This window comes from Lepisma saccharinum, chromosome 27 (genome assembly GCF_977018435.1).
Source record: "Lepisma saccharinum chromosome 27, izLepSacc3.1, whole genome shotgun sequence".
In the NCBI taxonomy this organism is placed as follows: domain Eukaryota; kingdom Metazoa; phylum Arthropoda; class Insecta; order Zygentoma; family Lepismatidae; genus Lepisma; species Lepisma saccharinum.
Window position 1 is genome coordinate 46,438,031 of NC_139255.1, and position 16,442 is coordinate 46,454,472.

The window sequence follows — 16,442 nt, forward strand, 5'->3', positions numbered from 1 at the left end:
AAAAACTAGATTGTCGTAACTTTATTTTCTGATTTTTAACATTGTATAAACCTCAACAGGGGATTATTGTGGCTGTGAGTCTGGACGCCAGAGCTTCGTTAGTCTGCAAAATGCAGTCCGAGGAGTACTACCTGGAAGAGAGGTTGACATTGGGTGTTTGCTGAAAGTGTCGCCCTTACGCCCAAGATATTAGTCAAATGTAGGTATAATTACTGACATACTAACAATTAGAAACATGATACAATAATTAGTTGCATGCAAATTAATTTTACTGCGAAATATGTTACAAACTTCTAAATGCAAGTGTGGACTGGATGTGTGACCCGGGTGGACATTTTGCCGACACCAGCGAACTTCTAAATGCAAGTGTCGACTGGATGTGCGATCCGGGTGGACATTTTGCCGACACCAGCGAAACCTTTTTCGGAAAATCGCTATGAAATTTGAAATTCTGAAAAATACTGTACAACTGCTTAGAATTTATTCTAGAGCATTCGCGTGAATCTTACCGTGTTTCGTTGTCGCTGTTGTACAAATATTCGCATTAATTTCGTGGACGTAAGCTGTTAATAATAACTGGACAACAGAGAATGCAGGCCATGTGAATAATTACGTCAATGCTCTCGAAGGAATTCCAAACAAATGTATTTTTTCAGAATTTCGAATATCATAGACAGTGGCGGCGATTAGAGGGCGCGGGGGTCAGTCACCCCCTTTTACCCCAGCACTATGCTAAACCTTATATACAAAGGAAAATATACTGCCTTTGCCCCCTAGATTTGGAACCCAATCGCCGCCACTGAGAGGACATTCCGAAAACGGCTTACGAGCCTTAACAAATAGGTTCCAATCTTGTTTCATGAATTCATCATTCATCTTCCTCGTCGCAATTAGCCAAGGGGACAGAAAGACGACGCATTCCTTGCAAGGTCAGTGAAGAAATTAAATTTTTAAATTTCCAAGTCCAAACTTACTCATATATCAGCTGGCATGGCATAAACTGAATTCCTGCGAAGTCAGCTCTGTGCTGAACACGGATCATTCATTACAGATGCGTGAATTATTCCCCCTCCCACCCCCCTCTGCTTCTTTTCCGGTCATCAAGGTGTAACGAACCAAGCATATTTAATCTTAGCGCAACAGGTTGGCAACACTGGGCAGCATTACCTCCCCCCCGTCTTTCAGAGCAAAGTTTTGTGGGTAGAGTGGTTTCATGAGGTGAGGAGAGGGACAAGGTAGATGGCAGCTAAGTCGTAGTAACCTGTTTCGGTGCCCCGAAGGTAATACCTGTGAACGGACTGTTCTTGCATCCCGTAAAGAGTTGACTGTTTTTGCTCAAAATGGCACCCATTTCCACAAAATCAAGAAACACGTCGCAGCATATACGTTCCTGAGTATCGCGAATTCCCACGTGGTTCGGTTATATCGCTCTGCGTATGTGTGTGTACAGGTGCTCGTTCAAAAAAGACGCAGCTATCTTCTTTTTTTCCTTTCAGTGCCGGCTCACATTTTGTTGGAACAGTCCCTCAGCTCACCTGTGGACCGTTCCACAAACCGACGTGCCACGTTTGAAGCCAATGCTAACTCCTCACAGATCAACCAATCCGCGCACGCCTTACACCAGGTGTGGACCAATCAAGAGAGTTTGCTTAGCGTGTTAGAGGGCGCCAGCGGACATGGACACATGACTGTCATGGCAGAAAGGTTTTCGTTCTGTCCAGCCCCGGAGCTTAAGTTCATGTATTAGTAAAAAGCGACAACGTGTACGGGACGGGCTCTTGTACAGGTGATAGTGGCAAAGTGTACGGTGTCGGTGTCTTATCTTCTTGCCTTCCCCCCTTTCTCCTATCGTTCCGGACGGCTGTTGGTGTCGAACCCCCGCGCTTATGTATGTGGTATCTAATGGTATTTAGTGGTGATTATTAGTGATGGATGAATATCTGTGTATATTTTACACTGCAACCGCAGGACTACAGGGACCAGCCCTCGGTTCTGATGAGGAAGAAATTGTCCTTTTGGTGTTCGTGGTGATAGAAGTGTGCAAAAACAAGGTAAGGAAAGTTTTTAGCGTGTTTTTATTAGTTTTAATTTTGTGTACAGCTGGCCGCGAACCGCAATCTTGTTTACATTCCAAAAAGTTGCCGTGTTGTGCTAGACACGTATTTAATCGAGTTCTATATTCGTTTTATATTCCATTCAACTAATAGCATGCAAAACCATTCTAAGTTTCATGCCAGTCCGCTGTGAGGCGTTAAAAACTTGTTACATAATAATATCACTTCAGACCTTCTGATTTTGTCTGTGCATTTAGAATCTAAGCACCAATGTGCATGTTTTAATAATTTGTAACACCTTTCGTACTGGATTTTATTGCTGCAGTTAAGTAAATACCGAGGTTCAATATATAAAGAAAGATGTTTCTAATCATTTCAGCAGAACAGTAACTTAACAGATATTCATGGCAGAGTTTGATATCGTTCGTTTTTTTTATTTCGTGATAGAGGAAGACCTTTGGACTTAGAAGTGCCAGTCTTATCTTTGTACACATATACAAGATTTCAAGACCCAGGTACGATAAATAACTCTTGAGTGAGCAGCATGCGGTTGCATTGTTTATTTGCGCGTGTGACGTAGCACTGAAGACACTGATCATATTAATTTATTTGAGTTTTGTTTTCCTTGTGCGTCTACAAGCAAAACCTAGCTTAGTTACGCCACAGCAGTAGGGGTAAACGGGTGTCTAAAAAGCAGGATCATATTGCATGATTGACTAATTGAGTAAACAGCTTGCTTGCATGCAGCTTAGCGGCTTCTTTTGTATTGCGATGTGTTTACAGTTTGTTGGGAAGCCCTTTTGCTACGTTATTATACAACAATGGCATTGGGAAAGAATGGACTGTTTTGGTTTGTTAGCTGTGGCGATGTTCAACCGTTCTTTTGTCGGGTGTAACTTTCACAGGGAACGCGCAAATCCAGACAGCATTTAGCAGCTAAAGTTTATTTAAACACAGCGAAACGTGTACAGAGCTCTTGTAAGAATATTACCACGTTGTATTCCTAAGGTATGCGGTCCGCTGCCGGCTTTTGCGTACGATCCATCCCTGAGCACACCTGTTGATTCTCCCCTTGCATGTCTGGTTGCATGTCTCTCCCCCCTCCTTTCCCCGCACCTACCTCCGCGCTTCCAACTTGGTGTTGAGGTCTGGGAAGGTACAGAGCTGAGCGGCTTTGGAAATAAGCGGGGTTCTTTTGCTTACAATGGTTGTCCCAGGTAACGTACTAGGTGGACATTGAAAATATAGGGTTCAGGGGAGTTGCAAAGAAAGGAACGTGGGAAGCGAAAGGGGGGAGGTGAGCTTTGCCTGTCTTCATTTAAAGTGTGGCCGAGGGGATTTTGACGAAACTTCCACCCTACCTGGAGTTGCACCTCAGAATCCGTTACCTTTTGCAGCTCGCACTTTCAAAATACGATTGAAATGTGTTCATTTCTTAGCATCACCTGTCGCTTAGAGTAAATTAAACGTGAAGTTCGCGAAACTTTTCATATTTTAAGTCCACATGCCCATTTATAAATTCTCATATTGTGTATCAGGGTATAAAATTTAGTTATTTACAAAGTATCCGTCCTTTAGTTATCCTTCTACACATAAAATAGTTTTTTGATTCAAGAAAGGCTTTAGAATACTGTCTTTGTTATTTGCTCCGACTTTTCGGAGTTAGTTTTCGAAATCGAGGGTCGCTGGTTTGGCTTGAGGAATGCTATCCTTGATAATGCTTGATAGGAGATATTTCTCCTCCATAATGTTTGATTTGCTTAATTTTACTTCGCATGAGAATGGGTGATGAAAGGACACTCGCAGAGAAGGCCCAGATCAGGATTCGAACCCGAGACCTCTGTCGTCGGTCCATAATGATAGAAATCAATAACATAAAATAGCGAATTATTTGTATTCCTCAGCGTCGCTTTTCAGCCACCTTCGGCTGATAAAGTAGCGAAGCAAATTAATCGACTATGGAGCACCATTGAATACATTTTTTTTTTTGACAAATAACAAACTTGTCTGCAATTTAGGCATTACGCCAGTCTCGGTGGTGAGCGTAACATGTTACGAAGTCAGATATCTCGGATTCGAAACTTTGGCAAGGCATGACGCATCGGTCGTCCTCATCGTCGCGATGAATCCAAAAGGTAGAAAAACGACGCCTAATGACCGGGGGGGCTCCCCGATGGCACAGTGGCAACGCCGTCGCCTTGTAATCAAGGGTCGCAGGTTCTATACCCGGTGCAGGCACATACTGGTGCCTTCAAAAACACTTTAAAGCTGTAGGCCCAGTATCGATTAGCCTATCAGTGCATAAAGTGCACTTCAAATAAAGACTGAAGGCATAATGACCGAAACAAACCAAAAGTTTAGATATTACAGTTTAGTGTGTAACTATACTTTACACTAAATATATAGTGCATATGGTACGCGACGGATAACTTACATTGCAAGAATTAAAAGAGCACGGTTTAACTTCTTTTAGGTATTATTTCACTTTAAATATTCCGATACAAACTCATTTGCAACTTTTTAACACATTGTAAACCAATCTTTCTATATAACAAAAGCGAATCGAAATCAACAACTTTAAAAAAATTGACATTGATACAGCGTTCTTAATCTCAATGGCTCCCTGGTAATTATATAAACATGTGTACAATAGAAATAAAGTAAATATTGGTTGTTCATGCATGTAGAAGACAGTCACAAGTGATGCTTATTCTATTCTGTATCTGTTGTGATAAAGCCAAATCAATGTGTTTATGTTGTGAGTACATGCCAGAACTAACACAATTGATCAAAAGTCACGTGCTTTCGTTTGCATTATCTTCTTTTCAGTCGATGGAGAATTGTACAGTTTATAGCTTGAGTTTTAAACTTTTCTAACGAGCTGTGTTCTCAGCATGACGTAGATAATTTGTCCGGTGTTGTTAAGACTTAAGGCGCCAGACAGAGTAAAATCGTAGACGTGGCGTCGGAAGTTCTGAACAGGGTTTAACACGTACAGATCTGACTTGTTTTGAAGCGTGTCGTGTTGGAATCGACAAGTTTTGTTCGTGTTAATTCAAGATCGAACTCTGTAAATTCATGTTGCATCCCATTTACTTGTAAGAACAACCTTTGTGTAAGTCTTGATTGCAAAATATATGTGTCTTTGTACATCAATATCACACCTTGCACGTGTAACGCGCTATGCAACTTCGAAGTAATAATTAAAAAGCTATACATTTATTGGTTTGATTTATTGTACTTCGCTTTTCTGCAACTTTTGGCTCATCGCGAAGATGAGTATGAGTGATGACATAATGAAATTGATGAAGGTACCAGGCCCGTTGCCAGAATTTTATTTCTGGACGGGCTCATCCCTTATAATTATTGTAGTTTGTTATTAACTTTTTACACATTCCGTTCATAAAAGGCTTTACTTTTCTTCGATCTAATGTATAATCCTTCTAAGGAAGTTAAAATTAATTACCAATATACACTATTTAAATTAGATATTTGTAGGATTTTGGGGAGCTTCAGCCCCCTTAGCCCTCCCCCTGGATACGTGACTGGAAGGGGCCCAGGCGGCGATTTGAGCCCAGTCCCCCTGACGACGTAGCGCGCTGTTTTAACCACTCCACCACGAGGTCGGTAGAAAAGCTATTGACACGAGACAATACTGTAAAGCATGAGTTGATTACGCAGGCTTAGTTCTTAGCGTAAAGGGAGTTGTGAATTTGCAGCTGTCGAATTGCTTTAATAACAGGCAGGGTGGTGTTTTAAGGTGCGTGTGCTTTTACATAAAATTAATGCTTCGAGGAGCGGGTTAAGGCGTTCACTCGTCTTGAGATCGTTCGCTGCGGGACGGCGTAGGTTCGAATCCGGCTCTGGTCGGAATTTATTCGGCCTACGTATAGGGCCGGTTGCAACCCACCATCCTGAGGAAATTGGGGAGCTCCGAACGAGTGAGCGTAATCCGGTCGAGAAGACCTACTACAACGGCTGGGGATACGTCGGGCTGACCCCCCGACTATTCCAATACTGGTTGAAGATCTCCACGCTTAGAGGTGACGAAGGAAAGTGTGGGAGGGAGACCGGCAGTCGGTAGGTAAGCCCTAGGCCCTTCATGTGCTGTTGCTCAACGGGGTCTCTCGACCCCCCTCTCCAGAAATTTTTAATTTATGTCACCGCTAGCAACTGTTTCCTAACAACTTCCTTTGTTGTCATCCTCATACTTTGGTTGCGGACAGCATTTTTTAAACATTGTAACTAAGTATGGTTGATTTTTAAGCTAAGCGTATACATCCATGACAACGTTGTCGTTTTGTAGTGAAGATTTGCCGATATCAATATTTCGGATTGTATGAACAGATGACAAACTTTAAAAAAGAAGACATTTTTAGACTTCACAAAATGTTATTACAGAAGTGTTAATACTACTCGACAACTCTTGGCATAGCGAAAAAATATAATTTCTACAATTAAACTTTTACATTACTGATTACGAAAATATTAATGCAGTGTTCAGGCCAACATTTATTGTATAATTTTCAATTAAAATTTATATATGTAGTATTTCATCACATTTTATTTAAACGTTCGGTATTTAATTAATTATTATTTTTAAATAAAGAACACTAGACTGAATTTTTGTGTTGCGTATCGTTATTCTCATAATTTTTAAACTTAACTTGAACACGGAAACAGTATTAACAATTACGTATTTACAAATATAAAATTTTGTTACGAATTTTTATCCCAAAAAAGAGGACTTTTCCTAAAAACCCACCCGGACCAGTCTGATAACCGTGTCCTAAATTGTAGATCCAGTCTCGATTAGCTTATCTGTGCATAAGATAGGTTTGAGGATGATAGAACAACACACTATTAACAAATTCGCTTTACTGCCTCCCCTAAAAAATCACAGCTCCGATTTCAAGTTATGACGTCACTGCGACAACCTTTAACAGTTGTTCTCTCAATTATCAGTCCATTATAATAATTAACTCAATTATTGTAAACCAACCCAGATAAGTGGAGCCACATGCCACTATATTGGCAGAGTACCCAAGTCTTGTATCCAGCATAATGCATTGATATAAAATGTATTTGTCTTCTCTTCGAATATCCTAGACCTATAAAACACGGATTGAGCATGGAAATATGCTTTTAATTTCACAATAAATACTTCAAAAACAAGCTCCTTGAAAAGTGTTTTGCAAGTCGTTTCAGTCAAAAAGCCGTATTGCCACTTTTACAAACTTGCTTTTCAAGTCTATCCATATGTTTTCGAAAAGCAATAACCAATGGTTTAATTTATGGTTAACTATGGTGTAGTGCTGGCCTAGACTATGAAAGACTAGCTTTCGCAATTACGTATCGTGTGCTGCGATCTGGCGGTGACAATTTCTGAGGAAAGTGGGAGTAAAAAAGTTGAGGTATTCTGTGAATCTGCTATTAAAGAGCCAATTATATTTTTTTTTTTTGGATTTGTGTGGGGCTAGGGGGCTAAATCGTTAATTATGGCTTATTAGAGTTGACTATTGTAATTTTTGTTTTATTAAATTATTTGAATGTGCGGTGTAATGGGTGACACTGTAATGCAAGGGCGTCCGGAGGGGAGGGGCATGTCCCCCCCTGGAAAAATTATGTATTATGTATTTTTTACATATTTTCATTTCAGCCACAATAATATGTGTTAATTATTGCATGAATATGATAAAATCAAATTTAAGCGATGTTTTTTGTGGGTACAACACTATTATTGAGAAAATATATACCTTCCTTGCCCCTCCCTGGAAAAATCCTGCGGACGTCCAAGCTCTAATGTCATCCTCCCTTTCATGTAGTACACCCTGACTGCATTTGGCAGACTTGCGAGGCTCTGGCGTCTGAACTCACAGCCAATATAATCTACTGTGGGCCTCGTGTTGTGCTGTCCATTTCATCAGCGTTCATCCTTTTATTTGCAATTAGCCAAAAGTGGCGGAATAGCGTAGTAAAATAAATCAAATCAATCAGTCAATCATCACGAAGATTCAGTTGAAAGACTTCTAAAGAGAGTAAAGTTTCATAATTTGAAAACGTCCAGCTGTATCGTATTTGCGTGCATGCGATGTTCATTTTTTTGTCTCAGGAAAACTGATCCAAAGAGGAGATATGTGAATATACGCTCATGTAGACGAAAACCGAATGTGCTTTTTCATTTCCTTTATACAAGACAATAAAATACGTGCAATGCTACTTTTCACCGGTCAAGTGCCTGCATTATTTACATTACTCAAGCATTTTTCATGGTGTCGCTTGCTGTACCCGCATGTTTTGCTGCAGAAGCGGAGGCTTTCCTTTCACAATGTGCGATGTAGGCGAATGTTTGCCCGCGCATGTCTCATTGACCAGGTCATCCACATGACGTGCTTCCTGAAAGCCAAGTTTCCGGTGCGATTCTTTTCGTTGGCGTTCAGCGTGTAACGGGTCTGTGCGCTGTGCATGCATCGGCACAGATGCCGGTGGTCCAGAACATACCCTGTCCAGGATTCGAACCCACTCTTATAGAACAGTGATGCGGGGTTGTTAAAAGGTTGAGGAATTTTAAATAAATTCAATTCCGGTCCATGAGAAAAAATCAGCAAGCGTAAATGGGTTCTGGACCGTAAAGAACCTTTTTATGTGTAAAGTATATTAATTCGGTCCAGGAACCTTTTTTCAATGAAACAATACGAAACTTGGACCGAATTTAAATTGTGCGTGGAACAAGGCTGTTGAACCCATTAGAATATATGAGTACCTGGCCCTTTAACAACCCTACAGTGATGTTCTCAGGCTGAGGTTTCTGCACGAGATGCACCTATGTACGAGGGTGGTTTGAAAAGTTCTCGGAATGGAATAGAAAGAAACGACTTACAACAGTGATTTTTTTTATTTTTCAACGTAGTCTCCCTGTACACTAATGCACTTGGTCCAGCGATGTTCCAATGCCTTGATCCCATCTCGAAAATTAGATTCCTCCAGGCCTGTGAAATACGTGTCAACTTCGGCTATTAGTTCTTCCTTTGAAGAGAATCTCCGTCCACCGAGGAAACTTTTGAGTTTGGAGAAAAGATGGAAGTCTGAGGGAGCCAAATCAGGCGAATAAGGCGGATGTGGCAACAATTCGTAACCAAGTTCATGAATTTTTGCCATGGCAACGACACTTGTGTGAGGGTGCGCATTGTCCTGATGCAAGATGATTTTGTTTCTTGCCAAACCTGGCCTCTTTTCCCGTATCTTATGCTTTAGTTGGTCGAGGAGATTAGCGTAGTATTGTCCCGTAATTGTTTGACCAGTGGGAAGATAATCGATCAACAGAATCCCGTTCGCATCCCAAAACACTGACGCCATTACCTTTCCGGCCGACCGTATTGCCTTTGCTTTCTTTGGTGGTGGTGAATCAACATGTTTCCACTGCTTTGACTGTTGTTTTGTCTCTGGGGTATAGTAGTGGACCCACGTTTCATCTGTCGTCACAAACCGGCGCAAAAAATCTGTTTGGTTTCTCTTAAAACGAGTCAAACATTGTTCGGAAATGTCCACTCTGATGCGTTTATGGTCCTGTGTTAAAAGTCGCGGCACCCATCTTACAGATAATTTTCTCATATCCAATTCAACTGTTAAAATGTGATACGCCCGTTCGGATGACATTCCTATAGCTTCAGAAATTTCACGCACTTTCAGTCGGCGATCCTCCATGACCAATTTATGCACTTTTTCAATAATTTCTGAGGTAGTAGCACATTTTGGGCGACCACTACGTGGATCATCTTCTAAGCTGTCCCGACCAAATTTAAACTCGTTTGTCCACTTTGCAACAGTTGAATATGAAGGAGCAGGGTCCCCCAGTGTGTTCAGAAAATCGGCATCAATTTCCTTTGCTTTCATACCTTTCTTTAGAAGTACGTAATCACCGCTCGAATCTCGATTTTTTCCATCTTCACAAAGCACTGCACGGGAACAACTACAAAGTGACGTCCGCACCACAGATCTCTACCCAGAACACTGACGCGCCACGTGTTTAGTAATAAAGGATGGCCTATTACTATGCGGAAACCTCGTTGTCCTAGCACTGACATCTGGTGGTGATTCCGAAAACTTTTCAAACCACCCTCGTATGTGTTAAGTTTAGTTGAATTATCCTTAGAAAGCTCTGAAGTACTTCGGAAATGCAAACTTGTGAAATGACTAAAACCCACGTCACACGAAGATTCAATAACACAAATAGTGCCCGAGGCAATGGTTTCCCGGTAGGGTATTTGCCCAGGAAAGTGGAATTACAGGAAGGCATAAAGAAAAAATTCAAGAAGTTGTGAAATTAGACGTCAAGCACTAATTGCAATATACCTATGCTTATTTCTCACTAACAATTGCTTCCGTTTTTCCACTTGTACTGGACAACCACCCGAAATATCGTTTTTCGGACTCAGCTGATCGTAGTTGACCAACAGGTATGAGAGCTTTCGAGTCACAAGTGTAATTAAATCAACATTAGAACTATAAAAAAATAGTAAATTTAGTGTCTAATGTACAGGAAAAAAATACGCACATACATCGTTTTTTTCGTGATTACAATGATGTAATGTCGTTATTAATTTGACTTTACACCGCATAAAATCCTGCTTCCACACTCCTAGATCGGAAATTCTCGAGAAACCCTTGTAATTAGTGTATTTGTGAAAAACAGGTAGTTTTTGAGGACGAAAAGGACATGTCAAGGAATTTTCCGTCTGGTTCAGGAATATCACTGTCCTATCCTACATGTCCATCTCAATGTATATTCATTGTTAAAAATTGAAGCAAGAGACATCCAGACAGAGTAACATGGCCGCCTGGCACACACAATACTTCGTCAAGCAATCTATGATTTCCAACAATAAGTTTTGATGATTCAGAATGCACATCGTCGCCATTTTGGGGGCAAGGATGATCACACTGTTCAACCTATATTTCCAGTCTGGCACTATGTATCTGTGAAGCAGACTTACAAATCAATTCTTCACGGCTTTATTGTGTTGATAGCAGGTAATCTTCTTTATAGAAAGGTGAAGTGTGGTAAATTATTATAGAGGGCTAGTGGGAATAATTGCCCGGACATAGAATTTGAAGAGGAAAATTTCTGGAAGTACTGTTTACCAAATCGCTGCCATTTTCATGCTGGTTGTGTCTGTGTCGCCACCGGTGCCATGACAGGTTTTACTAGTTCGTACTGTATTTGCAAAATGATCTGTTGAACATAGATTTCAATAATATTTTCCACGGTTCCCGCTAGGTCAGTTGACGTTATCTTTCTGTTTTAATGCCATGGCAGTTGAAGATATTCATAGATTGATTCGCATACAATTCGGTTTTAACTTGTATCTCTTGTGTAAATCTTTAAGTGCAGCCTGAATTACTTTACGTAAGGTCGTAGGTTGTTAAACCTTAGGGAATTTCAAGCCCAGGGTTAACGTAACAACTTCTACACGCACGTCCGACCTCGTCACCCATCCCGTCTTCGCGATTAGCCAAAAGTGGCAGAAAAGCGAAGTCAAATAAACCAAATCACTTGAATTGATCGTACCCTGCTCGTATTGCAACTTCCTCATTATTGTCGTCTAGGGTTGACCGCCTTGGTTTGGCGAGTCTATACTAGTGCCGCGATAGGAACCGGTCTCCATTCACAGCGCAGAACGGTAATTTTGAGAAAACCCTGTTCGGGGAGGAGGGATTTTAATGTCGCTTCTTGCCCAAGCAGTAGGCCTAATTGGCTGTTTGACCGCAAGTTCCTTCGTAGATAACCGCGGTCGCCGTGCCGGCTGTTGCGCCGGCCTCACTATAGTATCTGAGCGCTCAGCAATCAACGTGATCACTCAGCTACTCGACGGCCAAAGAAGCATTGCCTCGTGAGGTAAAGACTAAGAGGAGGAAAATTGTGTGAGTGATGGAGAAGTGTTCGTGATTAACGACTTCCGATATAGCGTAATTACAGAGGAAGTTCAAGTAACGGAAGGAAATATCATTTCCCATTTCTTGTAATTATATTAAAATGAATGTGTTGTTTATTCCAAATATACACTCTAGTCTCGGATAGTTGTTCCAGTGTGTGACAAAAAATCGACAGTTTTGTCCATTTATATACTTAACAGCTTTTCGAAATCACTGAAATCTTGTCCCCTCGGCGCAGCCTATACTGATCACTAGAGCCCAGATTTTAAGTAATACCAAAGTATAAAATATGTACAATAATTGATAAAATATGTATATCAAAAGGATGTGTAGCTAAATATGTACTATCATAGAATATGTAATATTAATAATAATCGAGTATCCAAACAATTTCAAGAATTCTGCTAGATATTTATTTTATTTGAACATATTCATCTTAATTTTAAAGACATAAGTTGTTCAAATTAAAATTTGTATCAGATTTCTAAATTCAAACAACCACAGCAAACCAATTTTGTCAACTATTAATTTATTTTACACAACGCAAATTATCGTAGATATGTACGAGAGCTCTTCGTAAATTTCCGCCCCCGTGGCGGAGTGGTTAGCACATTGCGCTACAACGCCAGGGGTCCCGGGTTCGAAACTTGGCTTGGGCATGGACGTTTGTCATGTCTATTCATCATATCATCACTCATCCCCATCTTCGCAAATTAGCCAAAAGTGGCACAAGAAGCGAAGAAAAAAAATCGAATCTTCGTAACTTTCCAAAGAAATTGTAACAAAAAGCGTCTACAGAAAGAAAAATCGAATGAAAGTACATACCACAGCTATTTTTGTACTTTTTTGAACAAGGGAACGTATTGTGTAACTCGCTACGTACGGGAAAGTAGCTTTCTTGTCCACCGATGCCAAGTTTATAGGTGCTTTTGCCTAAACCTAAAAGGGAAACGAAAATATGTAACCAGAAAGGGGGGGCGGGGGCAAACTCCCGCATCGTTCGATAAATAATAGTTCCAGTATTATTATTATTATTTTGTCTTCAACCTGTCTTTCGACTTGGCATCTCATCTAAGGGTTCCTCGAATATCTTATTCTATATTCTCATATTGTATTCTTATATATTCATTATTTTATTTCTATGTTATATGTATCTTTAAATTTCATATCTTGCTTATTGTTTGGAGCTACTCAATTTCACAATATTAATTTTTCAAAAACGTCTTGGTTTAAATCTTAGGTACCAAGACTCAGAGCCCTTGCCTCTTCTCTCTTACGTACCTTCTGACCTCTCCACTTACCAAGTTAATCCTTATATCCTATTCCGGGATACGGATACCACACTCAGATAAGATCAAGAAAGAAGATCTGAGTGAGAGGGTACCAAAAGTGAGAGTGGCGAGTGGAGGCGGAGGATCGCCGCTCCGTATCCCATCTCATTGATTAGAAAATATGACATCACATGAGATACAAATTTTCTTCCTCATGTTTCAGAGATCGAAAATATAGGAAAAAGAATCAAGATAGGAAAAACTGCCTAAATATGTTGTTTTATGTAAAGTAAATTAGCATATATTATCCTGGCAAATATGTAACGTAAAACTTATGCAAAATGATGTCAGTTACATAATTCGTTGACATTTTCGTGTTCAAGCAGGAGCGTATATTGTAGGCCAGCTAGGCTATCTGCGAAGCCTGAAGTCTAGAGAATAAAATACAGGAGGAAAATCGATCACAAATTGTAAATAATATTATTCATATCGGTGAGATGATGATGCTCATTCTGGAGTTGGCAACCTGATTTCCTATGGGTTGGCAACCTGATTTCCTATGGGTTGGCAACCTGATTTCCTATAGGTTGGCAACCTGATTTCCTATGAGTTGGCAACCTTATTTCCTATGGGTTGGCAACCTTATTTCCTATGGGTTGGCAACCTGATTTCCTATAGGTTGGCAACCTGATTTCCTATGAGTTGGCAACCTGATTTCCTATGGGTTGGCAACCTTATTTCCTATGGGTTGGCAACCTGATTTCCTATGGGTTGGCAACCTGATTTCCTATGAGTTGGCAACCTTATTTCCTATGGGTTGGCAACCTGATTTCCTATGGGTTGGCAACCTGATTTCCTATGGGTTGGCAACCTGATTTCCTATAGGTTGGCAACCTGATTTCCTATGGGTTGGCAACCTGATTTCCTATGGGTTGGCAACCTGATTTCCTATGGGTTGGCAACCTGATTTCCTATGGGTTGGCAACCTGATTTCCTATAGGTTGGCAACCTGATTTCCTATGAGTTGGCAACCTTATTTCCTATGGGTTGGCAACCTGATTTCCTATAGGTTGGCAACCTGATTTCCTATGAGTTGGCAACCTTATTTCCTATGGGTTGGCAACCTGATTTCCTTTCTTTGTTTCTTTATTCAAATTCTTTATTTACGTGGGATAGGTTCAGCCTAAGGTTGTTCTGCCACCTAACCCGTGTCATCGATTACATTTAAATTTACATTCTTATACATACGTTATTACAGAATTAATACAGTGTGCAGTGTGGGTTGGCAACCTGATTTCCTATGGGTTGGCAACCTGATTTCCTATGGGTTGGCAACCTGATTTCCTATGGGTTGGCAACCTGATTTCCTATGGGTTGGCAACGAGATTTCCTATGGGTTGGCAACCTTATTTCCTATGGGTTGGCAACCTGATTTCCTATAGGTTGGCAACCTGATTTCCTATGAGTTGGCAACCTTATTTCCTATGGGTTGGCAACCTTATTTCCTATGGGTTGGCAACCTTATTTCCTATGGGTTGGCAACCTTATTTCCTATGGGTTGGCAACCTGATTTCCTATGAGTTGGCAACCTTATTTCCTATGGGTTGGCAACCTGATTTCCTATGGGTTGGCAACCTGATTTCCTATGGGTTGGCAACCTGATTTCCTATGAGTTGGCAACCTGATTTCCTATGGGTTGGCAACCTGATTTCCTATGGGTTGGCAACCTGATTTCCTATGGGTTGGCAACCTGATTTCCTATGAGTTGGCAACCTGATTTCCTATGGGTTGGCAACCTGATTTCCTATGGGTTGGCAACCTGATTTCCTATGGGTTGGCAACGAGATTTCTTAGGAGTTGGTAATTTTTTTCTATTCATAGCCTAGGACCACGTGACATAGTGAGATGGCCAGATCTTGGACTTAGTATACGCCACTGTGTTCAAGGTATGGATCTAGAAAGGAAAAGAATATGTAATTACATACAAATCCTAGCTATATTGATCACAGATTATTCAAGTGCACTGATGTTTTGATCAATGAGCACACACCGTGAAGTAAATGATTTGTCTGCTCAACAAGCGAAAATCTTGCTCAGATACTCGACTTGTCCATTGGGGAAACCAACGAGGAAACTCTTTACTACTCCCATTGGTGGGTAATTTTCACCATTAGTCGAGATGGAGTCTGTTCGAATGGGTTTCCTGACCTGGTACATACTATACATAGAGCTCTCAAGCAGAACGAACCATAAGTGGATCTCAGAATAGCTTGCCATAAAGTGTGTATGCAATAGTATCACGCGACACTAACTGCAAAGATGGCGCCCAAGTATCGAACACTTACTGTGTATCCCAGGTCTTTTCTTGCATATTATACCGTTACTGTGTTGCCACTGGCCTTGACAGAGGCGAGATCGTAATGCCGGGAGTTCTTGAGTTGCGTACAAAATGTGACGCAATGGTAGAATAAGTAATGTAGTTTTGGAAGTTATGCAACATCAAGATTGAACTTCCTGCGTGCCCGTTTAGAACGTTATTCTATTTCCTTCGTACGTCATTGCAAGAGGTCATGTGCCACACATTATTCTTGCTGTGTGTTTAGGCAAGGGCTGCTCAAGATAAAATTTTCACCCAGGCGAGATGGATTTTTGCCCCCACCCCCTACTTTTCACTCCCCATAAAACCTTGTCCATGTTACATATTTACTGTTTTAAGTAAGAAAAATAATAACCTTATTTTTAGATTATTTAAGTTTTACTGTTAAGGAATATGCTTATTGTAAGTACGCATTTATTTAATACCTACATATTAATATAAAACAATAATAATAGTAATATCTCAGCTTAAATTGCAACAGTAATTTCAAAAATTTCTTCTTTCAAAGAATCCCTAATCTTCTTCTTCTTTGAGTACTTCCTTATGCGTGCCTAATAATTGACTAAACGCTTTAACTTGTTGAATGATGAAAACCACTTTTGTTTTCCTTTCTACGTACAGTAAAACCTCGTTAATCCGGACTAACGGGGGAATAAGTTGACCGGTTTAACGAAAGTCCGGATTAACTGAAATAACCTAAAAGAACAGTAGAAAGTGCATTAAAACTCCGTTTATAGCAACAAGACACGTTTATTATGGTATATTTAAAGGGCATAGACCTAAATACACTATACAGTACAATAAAAT

The 16,442-nt window shown here is 40.5% G+C and overlaps 1 protein-coding gene across 1 annotated transcript in view; it reads left to right on the forward strand.

The window, feature by feature from the left end:
- Window positions 1–1,381: 1,381 nt before the first annotated feature.
- Window positions 1,382–16,442, forward strand: part of fus (epithelial splicing regulatory protein fusilli) — a 267,610-nt gene continuing 252,549 nt past the window's right edge. Inside the window, 1 exon segment of the mRNA XM_083113532.1 lies at window positions 1,382–2,051. Coding sequence (XP_082969658.1) covers window positions 1,929–2,051 — 123 coding nt within the window. The 5' untranslated portion in view covers window positions 1,382–1,928.